This window comes from Hippocampus bargibanti, linkage group LG02 (assembly GCF_051943395.1).
Source record: "Hippocampus bargibanti isolate YZ-2025 linkage group LG02, ASM5194339v1, whole genome shotgun sequence".
Lineage (NCBI taxonomy): Eukaryota > Metazoa > Chordata > Actinopteri > Syngnathiformes > Syngnathidae > Hippocampus > Hippocampus bargibanti.
The window spans coordinates 28,561,092-28,576,000 of NC_142735.1; the positions used below are offsets into that span (position 1 = coordinate 28,561,092).

Here is a 14,909-nt window from a genome sequence, read left to right on the forward strand (position 1 = left end):
ATGTGTTTTTATGTATTGATTTTTTTTCACCAATTCACTGAATGCGCAAATTCGCCACCTCTAACAAGGTTAAGAACCGACTTGTTGTCTTCACAAAACAGTACACTCATAGATTAATGTAAAGCCAATAACGAGGTTATAACAGTTTTAACGTTGTGAACACGTGCTTCCTGATGTTCAGGTTCTGTATTTGCTACGTTCCAAAGTGTTGTTTGGATTTGGCTGCGATACGAAAGCCCAGAAGAATTCCTCTGTTAGCTTTTTAGACAAGTTGCCACTCGCAGGTCCAGGAGAGGCGAACGGGGCGAGTATGATCTGGAAGGCCGACGGCGACGGGGGGGAATCCGGGGTGAAGGGCTCCATCTCTCCCCGGAGGCCGCCTCACGCCGACTGTGCACCTCCGCGCATTCCACAGGCTGCTGGTACAATCAAATAGTGCCACCCAAAGAAAGCCGCACATTGTTCCTGTGATCTTTTTTTCGCGTTAAGTAAAGTCGAAGAGCTGTGTGTGAAACAAGAATATAAAATTAGAACTCGTATGAAATAATATGAGGTGTTCCGGTTTGCAACCGGGGGGCGGGGGGCGGAGGGGGGCACCAAGCCGCCGCCGTTGACTGATAAAGGAACGACGAAAGAGTCAAGTGACACAGTGACGGAACGATATGGTTGCTGTCTGGTCTTCAAAATAAAACACTAAACCCCCGCCACCAGTTGGTCATAACACAACTAAAGCAATATGTGGTTTAATTTGAAAATCCGTAACCGGAGTGAGATAAGACATCCAGAGTTTTCGTGACTACTATAAAAAAGAGGGGGAGGTAAATCATTATTTAGGGGAAGAAAGAAAGAAAGAAAGAAAGTTGTCCACCGTGCAATGCACTCTGGGAGGGATTTCATTTATACCGAGAAGGTCTTTTGTGACGGAAAGGAGTCGGCAGAACAGAGTTGCCCTTGTCTTTCTTAAATTCTCCACGACCGGGACGGGGTCGAGCACCGCGTACGTTTTCTTGTGGACTACGAGCGAGGTTTTTGTTGTGTTTATTCCCGAGATGAATGGCAGGAGACGGGTGAGTCGTGCACAGGCGGATCTGTTGTCTTGAGTATACACCCCCCCTTAAGCCAATGATAGAAGTTCAACTTCGCCATCACATCGAGCCAAAAGTAAATCTTAGCTAAACCTAGGGACAATGCAGATGTGGAGCCACGCGAGGGGCCACAAAGGAGGCCCTCCACCGCTAGGATGTGTGCTTCCACCGACTAGACCGATGGGGCGCCTGTAGGTTGTCCGCCTGATGGCCAATAGTCAGGATAAAGTCATGTCTTGAGTCCTCCTGCTGACCCCCTTTGGTTTTATTTATCTAGCTATTTATTTTCTGCAGTCAATCAATCCGTTCACTTTTTGAGCTGCGCCCGAGGGTGTAAGAACATTCGGGGAAGCGTTTGACGTCATGGATCGGCCGATCAGTAAATTGCTGGAGAAGTTGAAGCTGACAGATTCAGGCAGCGTCAAGTTCAACAGCTCCAAGAAAAAAACAGACGGGGTCGGGAATGCCAACAACAGCAACGGGAACAGCGGCGGGGGTCCCGGTCTGGCGATGCCCCCCTCGCCGCTTCCGCAGCCGTCGTCTGCGCAGCCGGACGGAGAACAGGCGCCTCACGCGACCACCTTGGCCCCGCTGAGGCGTCGCTCCCCCCAGCAAAGGGCCTCGTGTTACCTGGGCGAAGGCCTGGATTCCCACCTGAGGCGAGAGTCCGGCCCGGGTTCCGAATGCGAGGCTCCGGGTCACAAGGCGTCCCTGAACCAGCGCCGCTACTCCCTGGAGCTCCAGCAGCTGGTCCGAAGGCAGCAGCTGCTCTCCCAGCCGCCGCCGCCCCCGTACCCCGCCGCCGTGGCTTACGGCTCAGGTCCCAGAGGCACGGCCGAGACTGGCTACCTTCCAGAACCCGAGAGACACAAGCGCCTTTCCCTCCAGGAGGCTTTGTTCTACAAACGTCTGAGCACGGGGAGCGAACTGTGGGAGAGCCCGAGACCCGCGTCCCTGTCTCATCCGCCGCACCGCCTGGCCGACGGTTTCTTCTACCCCCCCGGGCCCGCCATGAGCCCGTGTTCGTCCTTCAGCCTCCAGGAGTCGGTACTGGTGAGCCCTCGGTCCAGTTTCGCCTCCAGCACGGCCAGCGGAGGGGGCGGTGGGGGCGGCAGCCCCATGGGGAGCCGCTGCAGCAGCAACCGAACCAGCGGGATCAGCCTGGGCTACGACTCCCGCTACTCCGTCCCGCCGCAACAGCAGTCCCCGTCTTTGCAGACTGGCCCCGTTTATGCGAGGACCCCCGCCGAAGTCTGGACCCAGTATCCCGGCGGCGGGATGCGGCAAGGCGCCTACGACAGCCGCCACTCGTACCCGCCGGCGGTGGGAAGTCCCGCCGCGGCGTGCTACCAGGCGGGACCCGAATGGTGGGACGAGCAGCGGTCGGGAGCCGGGGGCCGTGAAGGGGGGGGCGCGCCAGGCGAGAAGAGCCGCCACTCCGACTTGCCCGGGATGCGCTACCAGGAAGAGCTAACCCGACTTCTCCTGAGGGATGCGGCGCTGGATGGAAGCGGTCTCGGTCTCTTGGAGGGTCTCGTGCTCAAAGAACAGTCGGTGGCGCTGGCGTTGACCAAACCCGGCGCGGCGTTAGGATCGTCGTCCGCCACCAGGGCTCAGGAGGATCTCGGGGCTCCCGCCGGACGAGACGCCGCCGAGAACCGTCAGGAATTTTTTGGTAAGACAATTTCCCTCTTCGTGTGGCTCCAACACCCTTTGGCCAGATTTGGCTTGTGTCCAATCGCAGTCTTGGATTGGATTGGATATGCCTTTATTAGTCTCACAGTGGAGAAATTTACATTTCACAGCAGCAAAGTGATGAAAGGAATGAAAGTAGAAAAACAAAATACACTCCTGGAGTACCTCGGTGATACAGAGTGCCAATATCAGGATAATTTGCGATGTATGAAACTTCATCAGCACCCGATAATTCGCCGATGTGCCGATGTAGACTCTACATACTGGCACTTACTCACAAGAAGGACTTCCTTTTTGTCAGAAAAGGAAGGCAGTGTCACCAGCCGATATCTTAAAGCAGGGGTGTCAAAGTGATTTTTGGCGGCAGGTATGCCACATTGTAGTGACGGTTTCCTCTCGGGGGCCGTTATGAATTTGGGGAAGGCATTGAAATGTTTCATCCCCTCCACATATTACATATAGAGCGCACAACAAACTAATGAATAACTAGTTTCCAGATTTGAAGTAAAAATTAATGATTGTTTTTGTGCTTTACATTCGACAAATAGAATTGGTTCAGACTTTCGCAAGCATCATGGAATTTCACAAGTTTGATTTGCTTCCACGGACCGAATAAAACGATGTGGCGGGCCAGATTTGGCCCCCGGACCTTGATTTTGACACCTGTGATGTAAGGGATTAGCCAGCGAGCTGAATATAAAGAGACCTAGCTAGCTAGATATCTCAATAGATGAGCATAGAATTTCACAAGTGTGATTTGCTTTCGCGGGATGAATAAAATAATGTGGCGGGCCAGATTTGGTCCCCGGGCCTTGATTTTGACACCTGTGATGTAAGGGATCAGCCAGCTAACTGAATAGAAAGAGAGCTAGCTAGCTATCTAGCTAGCTATCTCAATAGATGAGCATGGAATTTCACAAGTTGGATTTGCTTTCGTGGGCCGAATAAAAATGATGTGGCGGCCCAGATTTGGCCCCTGGGCCTTGACTTTGACACCTGTGATGTAAGGGATTAGCCAGCGAGCTGAATATAAAGAGACCTAGCTAACTAGCGATCTCAATAGTTGAGCATGGAATTTCACACGTTTGATTTGCTTTCGTGGGCCGAATAAAATGATGTGGCGGGCCGCCATGCCTTGACTTTGACACCAGCCGATATCTTCAACTAAAGCCGGTATCTGACCAATATCGATTCCTCATGTTGGTCCTCGTGCATCCCCGTGAGGAGACAAATTAGACAGAATAAAGACAAACAGTACAAAGGGGTTCAAGACATCGGAAGTGTGGGCACGACAACTGCTCTCTCTCAACGCCATCATCCTGGTCACGTAGAGCAAAGCACTCAAGCTCACGCGATACCGCAGATTTCCGGTGAAATTCATTCTTATTATTGTTTTTTTTTTTTGGTCGTCATATTTTGGTCTCTACCGCATCAAACCTGCTGAGACATGCGGGCATGTTTTCAAAAACTAATCCGGACACGTTGGAGACTGGCCCTTTTGATCGTCACTATGACGTAATTATCACCAAAGCGATATCGTAAAAGCATTTTTCCATTTTTTGCTATACCTGATGCTGGGGATCCGACGTATAAAATAACATGCTGGGAGAAAATTGCACGGTTGGGATATGAGCTCAAGCCACTCGTTTGAGTCATACAAGGCGGCCAAGGGGCCCAGTGCGTGTTGAATTGGTGTGTGTTATGGTGGCTGGATGAATGTGTGTGTGTGTCGTTTCTTTGTGGCAGGGTGTGTTTTCCCCTGGTGACTTCAGGCCACAGTAATGCTTCACTGTGTGTGTGTTGGGGCGGTGTGCTGCAGCCTGTTTTTCTGCTCAGGTATGCGTTCCCTCAGGGGACGCACACCGGCGGGCGAAGTGCTTTGCCTATTGGGAAAGAAATATGAGCCTTGCCTTTCGTCATTTGGCCAGGAAGTGGATGCGTAACCACAAGTTGAATGGTTTTCATAAACACTCCCTCAACCATAGTTTGGGCTGCGCTTCCGGAAATAGAGGCGAATAGCGGGCCGCAGCGCACACTTGCTGGCAAGATCAAGGCTACTTGCTCACGAGGTCCAAATGTGTTTTTTTATGTACAGTGATACCTCGGTTTACGAACCCTTGGCTTACTAACTTTTCGGTTTACAAACGTTAAATTTATGAAAAATTTGCCTTGGCATACAAACTTTTTTTCGGGATGCACACAGAGCTGCCTCAATGAGTGATGTGTCGTTCACGAACGAGCACGTTCTTCTAACAACAAAATGGCAGCCGACTTTTTTTATTCTATTCTATTCCCCACCCCCAGTCTTCCGTTAAAGCCACGTGATTGGTCAAGAACGCAGCAGTGAGGGGAGGTGGTTTAAACATTAAAGAGACAGGCAGACGACAGAGTGAGTGAGAAAATGGATTTCAACTATGATAGTCAAAAGGCAGAGTGTAGACTGCAAGGTTAAAATTCCCATCAATCAGGCTCCACAAATAACCCGCACAAGCCATCTGTACACTTGATGCAAAAAGCCATCAACCCAGCTAAACAGAACACAATTGATGAGGAACTAGGTAAAATTATCACAGAGAAATTACCTCCAAGGGATCATTCCTCAAGATGGTGAAAGAAGAAGGCTACGTTCCGCATCAAGTGTTTAATGCTGATGAAACCGGCCACTCCATTCCATCAACGACCATCTGACAAAGGTACATAAAACGACTTTATTATGCAGTACAGCTTATTTCTTTAATTATAATACCATAGCACATTTATTATACATGAAATAAGTTACGTTTTGTGTAGTTTTAAGGCTTAGAAAATTATGTTTTATGGGGACCTGGGAACGGATTATTCTCATTTTAATGGTTTCCGATGGGAAATTAATTTTTGGGATACACACTTCTCGCCTTACACACTCTGAGAACCAATTAAGTTCGTAAGCCAACGTATCACTGTATTTTTAAACATACACTTGTGACATTTCCAATAAGTTATCTGGCTAGCTATCTGGTGGGCTACCTTGCGAGCATTTTATTTCCTAGGTATTTGCTATCTATTCGTAGGGATGTGACAAAAATTTTCAATAATTCATCACGCATTTTATAATACCACATTAAAGTGCATTTAAATAGCTTTCAAATGATGTGTAGATTATTGTCTATGACAAATAATAAGGAAATAATGGCATTTTTAATTTTTGAAATATGAGGGGATTTTCTGCATGTAATTACACAGTTAAAAAATGAAAATCTGTGACCGAGTTCTTTATTACAGTTTAAACTATCATAACTTTCTTAATTTTTGGCAGAGCTTAATAAGTGAGGTACCACTGGAAAGCTTTTGAATCTTGCTTGAAGCTTTTGAATTCTGTGTTTCACATTTGCTTTTTTATGTTAATTTTCAGCTATCTTAAAGGACAACCGACGTCACTTTTTTTGTTTTTTAACTGACACCAGAAAAACGTTTAATAGCATCTAAAATACCCAAAACACACAGTATGATATTTTTAGTCAAATGCAAAACACCAATAAAAATGACTGAAAGTGTCCAAAATCTACCCCAAAAAAATTGAGCTGCGAATTGGGCATTTTCAGAAAGTCCCGCCTCCAGTTCGTGACGTCACGCTAAGACGTCTTGCATTGCTAGTGAATAAAAAACAATGGCTTCAGATTCGGAGAATATGCTTTCTTGTTACACATCCAGTTATGAATATGATTCAAATAGTTCTGAAGAGGAAAGCATACATGTTTGCAATCGATTAAAGAATTTATTTGTGCCATTATGAGGCAACATTGAGGGGAAAAAAAGAGGCACAAAATGGCGACTTCCTGTAGCCACCTCCGTTTCCACAGGCTGATAAATTCCTTATAAGGCGCTTGGACGCCCTCTTCTGGCGGCTTTTGGGTGCAACATGAGGTCCCCAGACCAAACAAGTACAGCAAAATACATTGACGTGATGGAAAGATGCTACAATGCGTCTTTTTTACGGTGAGGAGACGGTCTTTTTCTGACGTGACGTACGGACTCGTCACCAACTCAAAAACAAGACTTCCTGAATATTCAGCGCGAGTCTTAAAACGTAAATTATAGCTATATCTGGTGAAATCTTTGTAAAATACGCTCCGTAGAAGTCATTTGAAGCCATTTTATAAATTATGGACACAACTTGTCCGGAGACGTTGGTTGTCCTTTAAACATGTTTTGGTTCATTTGAAACATGCAGATACATTTTTGTTGTATTGACATTGTATTTTTAAATGGCTTTCAAAACTCAAGAACACTTCACAGCTTTGAATTGACATTGAAAATTGAATCGTCACTTTTTTTTAAACTAACTTTTTGTAACAGTTGAACAGAAGTAATCATTCTATTTTGATTGTCGCCATTTTACATTTTTTTTAATGTAGAAAATCACCGTTTTGGGGCTCATTCAGTCATTGACTCGATTACTAATTTGCTGTTCCAACTTGAGCCTCTAAATAGCAGCACTTAGTACACGCAGCTAACAGCACTACTGCCCAATGTCTTCATTCTAGACATGGGTCAGATGTGATTGATTTTATGAAGGAGGCGGTGAGCCAGATGAGAATGGACAATGTGCCGTATTGGGCCCCCAAGCCACAGTTTAGACATGGCTGGTGTACGACGCAGACACATTTTCACCAACAAAAATCCGACATTAACGGCATCGTGATGGCCCTGAGTCACCGCGTGACTTTGTTCACCGATGCACGGACCACCGGTGCAAAATATGTAAATTAGTCAGATGTGATATTTGTCAGTGTCTGGAATAACGTCTGCCTGGACGCCCGGGGCGTGCAACTTTTACGTCGACTTTTTGGAGAAAAAAAAGTAAATGAAAAAAATAACGAAATATTTTTTTCAAATCAAACATTGGCTTTTTTTAATAAAGCAAACATTTGCACAAAGATTTTGAAATCTGTATAAATTATTCAGATTTCTTCGTTTTGGTTTGGAAATTTCGGTTCGTTTGGCAATTTGCACGCTTAGCACGGCAGCCAATAAGAAGCCTGCTTCGTGCTTTCCCGAGCGTTATAAGGGCGTGCATTTACGTATCATTTTCCAAAGTAGACGAACAGAACCTCAGCCCCAGAAGAAAGATTTCGAAGAAGCTAACATAAACGTACATTACCCCTTGACTGTAAAGTTTCCTTGAGAGTTTTGAAAGGCGCTTAGAAATTAAATGTATTATTATTATTATTATTATTATTATTAAAAGAATAGTGGAAAGAGGAGTTCACGTGGCTTGTAGCAGACGACGCAACACAAACATTGTATTGTGCAACCTGCCGGGAAGTGTATGGACAAACGACAACTGGAGCAAAATCATCAGCAAGGGATATTTACCATAAATAAAGCAAGGGAGCATTTGTGGTAGGTACATCCTTAATAAAAAAAATGTTTTTTTTTTTGCGATTAGTCGTCTTATTGTGTTTCAAGTTGTGAAAAATGGGGCAGGCAACTTTTCAGAGTTGTCTAAATAGTTTTCCAAGGATGCACTTTTTAACCAAAAATCCCTTTTTTCGTCTTAAAAGTCTGATGGTGTTTTTTTTTCAAGGATTTCAGCGATGCTGATTTTCAGGAGAGCACAAGAATTCTTTGTTTGCGTGGCACTCCCTCAGCCACAAAAAAAAATGTGGACAGGTCCCGGAATAGATCACAGTGGGTGGGGTGGAGCTGGCTGGTGAAGTGGGGGGAGAGAGAGGGGGGGGGGGTGTATCACACCACTCGGACTGCCTGACGATGTTTCATTCAATTTGAAAAGCACCGAAAATGGAGTCGTCATTGCTGCCTAAGCCAATGACGAGCCATCTTGGCCATTCCTCTATCAGGGGCTTCATCCCGATGACCTCCCCACCCATCCCCACCCATCCACCATTTTGCGCCTCAGGTAACAAGTAGAATGCAAGTTTCCTGCTTCAAAGAACGTGTGAGACGGGTGAGTGGGTGGGTGGGTGTAGGGGGGCTTGACAGGAAGTGTTGGAATTTCCCTTTAATGTCGGCGGCGTTTGAGCAAACGGGCCTGGCTCCTGGGTGTGAATCCTAACTCCACGCAAACGGTGGGAAGGAGTGACACAAATCTCACCTTTCTGACCTCCCCCCAACGTAGGGACCTGCATCAAGTGTGGAAAAGGCGTGTATGGAGCGGACAATGCCTGCCAAGCTCTGGACAGCCTTTATCACACGCGCTGTTTCACCTGCGTATCCTGTGGTGAGTTAAATAAACCTAAGTTTGCGCAAAATGGCTTTTAAAGTTTTTTTTTTTTTTTTTTTTTTTGTAGGGCGTGCCTTGAGAAACAAGGACTTTTATAACGTTAATGGCTCTGTGTACTGTAAAGAAGATTACATGGTGAGTCTCTTTTCCTTGCATTTTATTTTATTTATTTTTTGCCAATGTTCATTCTTTTTTCCCATACTCTGCAGTTTTCGGGATTCCAGGCCGCTGCCGAAAAGTGCAGCGTGTGCGGCCACCTCATTCTGGAACAGGTGAGCTGACCCTTGACCTCAAGTTATTTTTCTTTTTCAAAGAACTAACATGAATTACATCCAGAATATTTGATTGTTTTACAATATTTGAAACTAGAACAGGGCTCATCAATTCGGTGTCAGGGTGGATCACGTTAGCCTAGAATAACAACAAACAACAAAGAAAAGCCATTTTGGTTATTTTTTTTTAAAGCTAAAATCGGCCACCCAATTAATTGGTGGGACCTTCCAATCTAGTAATACTCAAACACAGATGTTTGCCGAGTCAGTTATGAAACCCTGCGTTGATATTACAGTTACATATATCACTATATAAAATGTTTTTTATACTGTATTTTTATACTTTGTACAGTTCTTTTTAGGAAACCTTTTTTTCTGCAGTTGTACATTTCAGTCTCCTGACATTTTATTTTGTGCAAAGAATACTTTGTTTTTATCTTTTCACCCCTACTACTTTCAATGTTGTTGCTGTAGATTGCAAATTTCCCCATCTGTTAGCTATCTATCCGGCTGGCTGGATATCTATTAGCTAGTTGGCTGGTCAGCTGGCTATCTATTAGCTATATAGCTGATTGGCTGGCTATCTGTTAGCTATCTATCCGGCTGGCTAGCTATCTATTAGCTATATAGCTGATTGGCTGGCTATCTGTTAGCTATCTATCCGGCTGGCTAGCTATCTATTAGCTAGTTGGCTGGTTAGCTGGCTATCTATTAGCTATATAGCTGATTGGCTGGCTATCTGTTAGCTATCTATCCGGCTGGCTAGCTATCTATTAGCTATATAGCTGATTGGCTGGCTATCTGTTAGCTATCTATCCGGCTGGCTAGCTATCTATTAGCTATATAGCTGATTGGCTGGCTATCTGTTAGCTATCTATCCGGCTGGCTAGCTATCTATTAGCTAGTTGACTGGTTAGCTGGCTATCTATTAGCTATATAGCTGATTGGCTGGCTATCTGTTAGCTATCTATCCGGCTGGCTAGCTATCTATTAGCTATATAGCTGATTGGCTGGCTATCTGTTAGCTATCTATCCGGCTGGCTGGATATCTATTAGCTAGCTAGGTGGCTGGCTATGTATTGGCTATCTGGTAGCTAGTTAGTAGATAGTTTTTTTTATCTGTTTGAGTTATTCCAGGTAGAGTGAACGCTGGCGCATGTGGCTGCCGCTGCTCACCCACAGAAAAAACTGATCCAGTGACTGGAAAGTGACCATGAGAGTTTTGAAAGGCGCTTAGAAGTGACATGTATTATTATTATTATTATTATTATCCTTTGTGTGAATCCATTTTGGACTATCGTGACTGTATGAGGAAATGAATTCCCACCATTCCCGTGAGAACATTTCAACAATCATTTTTTTTGTATCAATTGAGTATATCTTTCCACATACTGTATCTCAAAAACTAAAACCATCAAAAATGTCAACTTTTATTCATCTTGGGGTGGGTGGATCTGAAATGTCCCAAAAATGTCTTCCATGAGAAGATTCTCCAAATGAAAATTTTCGAACTCTTTTTTTTTTTTTTCCCCCCCAAACAATTTTCAAATCAAAGATGATCTCCTTGAAGAAATTCCAAAGTTATTCCCACTTGAAAACATTAACATTCCCGCAAAGTCCCCCATGACTTCAACCTTCCTACTTTGCCGCAACATTCTGGGGCAAGATTTTCCTAAACATTTTGCAACTGATTCCAATGGCTATGATGTCACAGCCCCGTTAAGGGAATGTCCAGTTAGAGTTTTTTTGCGTGACCCCCTCCTCCAACCCCACCCAAAAAAAAGTGTTCCTACTTTGCTGCAAAATTCCAAGGAAAAGTTTTCCCAAACACTATTTCAGTAGCTGTACACGGACCGCAGCTCTGAATACATGAGAAAATGCCAAAGATTCCCCATGGAGTTTGTCACAGTCCTCTGGATGAAACAAATCCGTTCTATTTAAAAAGCGGCGCGGGAACGGCGAGCCCCAAGCGGCGTCTCCAATATTATCTTTGCGGCCGCAGATCCTGCAGGCGTTGGGCAACTCGTACCATCCGGGCTGCTTCCGCTGCGTGGTGTGCGCCAAGGCCTTGGACGGGGTACCCTTCACCGTGGACCAACACAGCAACATCTACTGCGTGGCCGACTACAACAAGTACGGGCGTCTCGGCACCTTCTTAAATTTTCAGCCTCTCAACTTTTTGTTCTTTTCTATCCCCGCAGGACTTTTGCCCCAAAATGCGCTGCCTGTTTGCAGCCCATCCTGCCCACCGAGGTGAGCGTCGTCACGGTTTCCAAAATTGGGGTCTTTTTTCATTTTTGACAATCGCATCCAAACGGGCCAGATTTTGAACATGAGCTCAATTCCTTCTGGACTGATTTTTGCAGGGCAGCGAGGAGATCCTCAGGGTTGTGTCCATGAACAAGGACTACCATTTTGAGTGTTACCACTGTGAGGTGAGTGTGACGCAACACCAAACACTTCTTTTATAATAATAATAATACATTTCACTTCTAAGCGCCTTTCCAAACTCTCAAGGTCACTTTTCAGTCACAGGATGAGTTTTTCTGTGGGTGAGCAGCGGCAGCCACATGCACTAGCGTTCAATCAACACGGAAGTAACTCAAATAGATAGCTAATAGCTAGCAGCCAGCTATATAGCTAATAGATAGCTAGCTAGATAGCAGCCAGGGAGCTAGATAGCAAATAGATGGCAAATAGCTAGCTCGCGCCATTGCTAGCTAGATAGCTAATAATAATACATTTCATTTCTAAGCGCCTAGGTAAATAAATCAAGATATTAATAACACATTTAAATCATAAGCACCTTTCAAAACGCTCAAGGACACTTAACAGTCACAGTATAAGTTTTTCTATGGGGAATAATTGACTAAATTAGCATCCCAATTTTCGAAAATGGAGATTTTCAACATTAAAAAAAAATCTAAAATGACGCTAATCAACAGAAGAACAATTACTTCCATTCAACCGTTACAAAAAAATTGTGTTAAAGTATTTTAACCGTATTAGGTTAGCAATGTTAGTATTAGGCTAGTAGACGTTGGTAGATTATAATTTTATGGCTTTGTTTGTGCACTAGCTGGCTGACATCACTTCCTGTATGCCCCCCTCCCCCTTACAGGAGTGTGGCAAGCAACTCTCTGATAAGCCCGGCTCGCAGTGTTTCCCCCTGGACTCTCATCTGCTCTGCCATCCGTGTCACATGACCCGCGTTTGCAGCGACGCTGCGCAAAACTGACCAACCACCCCTCCCCCGACCCGACTTCCCCTTTGCGCCCGCTTTGGTTTTATTGACTTTCCACACGTAACTGCTGATTTTTGAAGACATTCCCGCGGCACCTTTTTGACTTACAACCCCCGCGCCCGAACCTGCTGTTGTTCTTTTTTTTACTGTATGGTCACAAAAAAACACAAAAAAGGGAACAGGAACGAGACTACTGCTCATTTGCTGTAGAAGAACACAAAAAAGGATCCTGCTTAAGTGTACATATTTTGTTAGCAAACATTTTGCACTTAAAATCTCGCTCTTGAGATTTCGTTAAGTCAAATTTGAGGACAATTACTGTTATTTCTGTATGCTGTAACAACACATTTGTGTTTAATAGATGTAATGACTCCTTTTGTGGTTGTACATTTCAGAGTTCATATAAAAAAGATTTTGATGCTTCCCATGTGGTCCGTGTCTGAATTATATCCCCCAGCCCCCCCCCGAACCCTAACAGGGTGCATGCAAGATTTTTCCCAACTAGTCAGTCAAGCACTTCAATTTATTAATTTATATGTCATGACTCGCCATACATTCAACGGCAACAACAACAAAAAAAATCAACTTTTCAACTAAAACAAAGTGTAAAAACCAGCGGGCCGTTGGGCAGAATGATTACATGACTAAATCATTTAGATATCCCCCCCCCCCTCTTCCTTACTACTCACCGAGACGTCTGGATATGCGACTTGCCGTTGACATTTCAAGATAAACCAACCACAAGTGCACCAGGCATTGAACAAGTTGAACTTTTTTGTTTTTTTAATGTCCCAAAGCCTTTCTTTCTTTCGCTCCTCGCGGGCGGCTGAAGGATAAAATTCACAACAGAGGCTTGATGCATTAAAAATAAAATAAATCATAGCACCTCCCATGGGCCTTTCTGTAACTCTACCAGTTAATTACTGAGCTATATTTAGTTTGTTTGATGGCTAATTATTATTATTGATATTTTTATCTTTTTTTTTACGGATTGAAACAGTGTCGTGAATATTGCAGTTTAGCTCCTTGCTAAAAGGGAAGTGGGACAAATTCCTGCGAGACAGAATGAGACGTTTTCAAATGGGGAAGTTCACTTATACAAGATCGCCCAGAAATTTCACCACAAGGCCCGATGCAAGCCCCCACCCTCTTTTTTTGCAATTGGTGTACAGTACAGGAGTTTTTCGAAGGGGGCAAATTTTCATCTAATGTCTTAAAATATAACAAGTATGACAATAGCATCTTCTATCGACGTTTGGAGGTTATTGACAAAATGTAAAAACAAAAAACTTATAAAAAAAAAGACTGATCAGAGAGGTCTGTAACGTTCCATGCTGAAGCTGAAACACTAAAACCGCTCAAGAGGCGAGTGTGGAAGGAGAGGGGATCTATTTTGGACTTTATTATAGGGCTTGGGGAGGAATAAACTGCGGAACCACAGAACTTGAAGGAAAGAAGGAAAAAAAAAAGGCCTCCCAAACCTCAGGAGGACCGGACGGCCACATCACGGGGGGGCGGGTTCCCTTCTTCCGCGTGCTTCAGTGGCGCCGGTCTCGGGTGTCGCTACAACTACGAGAGCGCCGCCCAAGCGGCGGTCGCCCGGGTCGGCGCTCGGCTTCCCGCCTCCGCTCGCCGTCTTTGTTGCGGCTTCGCTCTTTTTCCCGGTCGGCCTCTCTGCTGGGGGCCGTCGCGCCGTCTCGATCTTCTTTTTCCCGGGCCTTCAGCCTTTCTTTCTTTCGCTCCTCGCGAACTTTTTCCTGCTCGTCCTGCAGCTCCTTGAGGCGCCGCTCTCGCTCTTTTTGCCGCTCGCCGCGCTCCACCACCTTCTGCACCACCTGGTGGTGGAATAAAAAAATATAGAACTGAGTGGACATTCACTGGGTTGAGAATGGGGCTTTAAAAAGTCATTATAGTTACCAATTATTTCTTCCCAAAAGTAATCGAGTCATCAACACAAGTACTGCATTGTAATTTTTTCCCCCGATGATGCCATCGCGCGTGTAAATGTTTTGTCATAGCAAGGATAAAAATCTCACAAATATTGGAAGTCAACAAGCTTGCCAGATGAATAAAATAAGCCTATGTTCAAATATTCTAACGCCGCATTTAAAGGACAACCGACATCACTTTTTTTTTTGTTTCCTAACTGACATCAGAAAAACGTTTAGCATCTAAAATACCCAAAACACGCAGGATGATATTTTTAGTCAAATGCAAAACACCAATAAAAATGACTTCAAGTGTCTAAAAAGTAGTTCAATTTGAAACCGAAAGTGGCCAGTTTCAGAAGGTCCCGCCCCCTAAGTATTGTATTTTCCGCACTATAAGGTGCGCCTAAGTCTTGATCATAAAAAAAAAAAAAAAAAAAAAAAAAAAAAGAGATGACCTTA

The 14,909-nt window shown here is 44.7% G+C and overlaps 2 protein-coding genes across 4 annotated transcripts in view; one reads left to right on the plus strand and one right to left on the minus strand.

Annotated features, from left to right (window-relative positions):
• Window positions 1-371: 371 nt before the first annotated feature.
• The window catches only part of acin1b (apoptotic chromatin condensation inducer 1b), a 33,291-nt gene continuing 18,753 nt past the window's right edge, over window positions 372-14,909 (minus strand). The window contains exons 17-19 of one of the 3 annotated variants that reach the window (XR_016114287.1): window positions 13,209-14,354; window positions 5,363-5,464; window positions 372-502 (exon numbers count right to left, since the gene is read on the minus strand). Coding sequence is in view for 1 of the 3 variants with exons in the window: in XM_088990762.1 (XP_088846888.1) it covers window positions 14,058-14,354 (297 nt within the window). In the remaining 2 variants the exon portion in view is untranslated. Of the gene's footprint in view, window positions 503-3,930; window positions 5,465-13,024; window positions 14,355-14,909 lie in introns of those variants that run through there. The other 2 variants (XR_016114286.1, XM_088990762.1) reach the window with 2 other exon arrangements.
• ajuba (ajuba LIM protein) lies at window positions 493-12,943 on the plus strand. The gene is made up of 8 exons (XM_088990763.1): window positions 493-2,760; window positions 8,899-9,000; window positions 9,071-9,138; window positions 9,213-9,275; window positions 11,278-11,408; window positions 11,477-11,528; window positions 11,642-11,710; window positions 12,397-12,943. Exons 1-8 carry the CDS (start codon window positions 1,449-1,451, stop codon window positions 12,511-12,513), a joined length of 1,914 nt encoding a protein of 637 aa, XP_088846889.1. The 5' UTR covers window positions 493-1,448; the 3' UTR covers window positions 12,514-12,943.

What these genes read in the sequence shown, in the direction of transcription:
- ajuba (XM_088990763.1), top strand. Translation starts at nt 1,449, where the DNA reads ATGGATCGGCCGATCAGTAAATTGCTGGAGAAGTTGAAGCTGACAGAT. An exon ending in GAACCGTCAGGAATTTTTTG is followed by an intron (nt 2,761 to 8,898) that starts GTAAGACAATTT and finishes CCCCCAACGTAG; the next exon opens with GGACCTGCATCAAGTGTGGA. An exon ending in GCCACCTCATTCTGGAACAG is followed by an intron (nt 9,276 to 11,277) that starts GTGAGCTGACCC and finishes TTGCGGCCGCAG; the next exon opens with ATCCTGCAGGCGTTGGGCAA.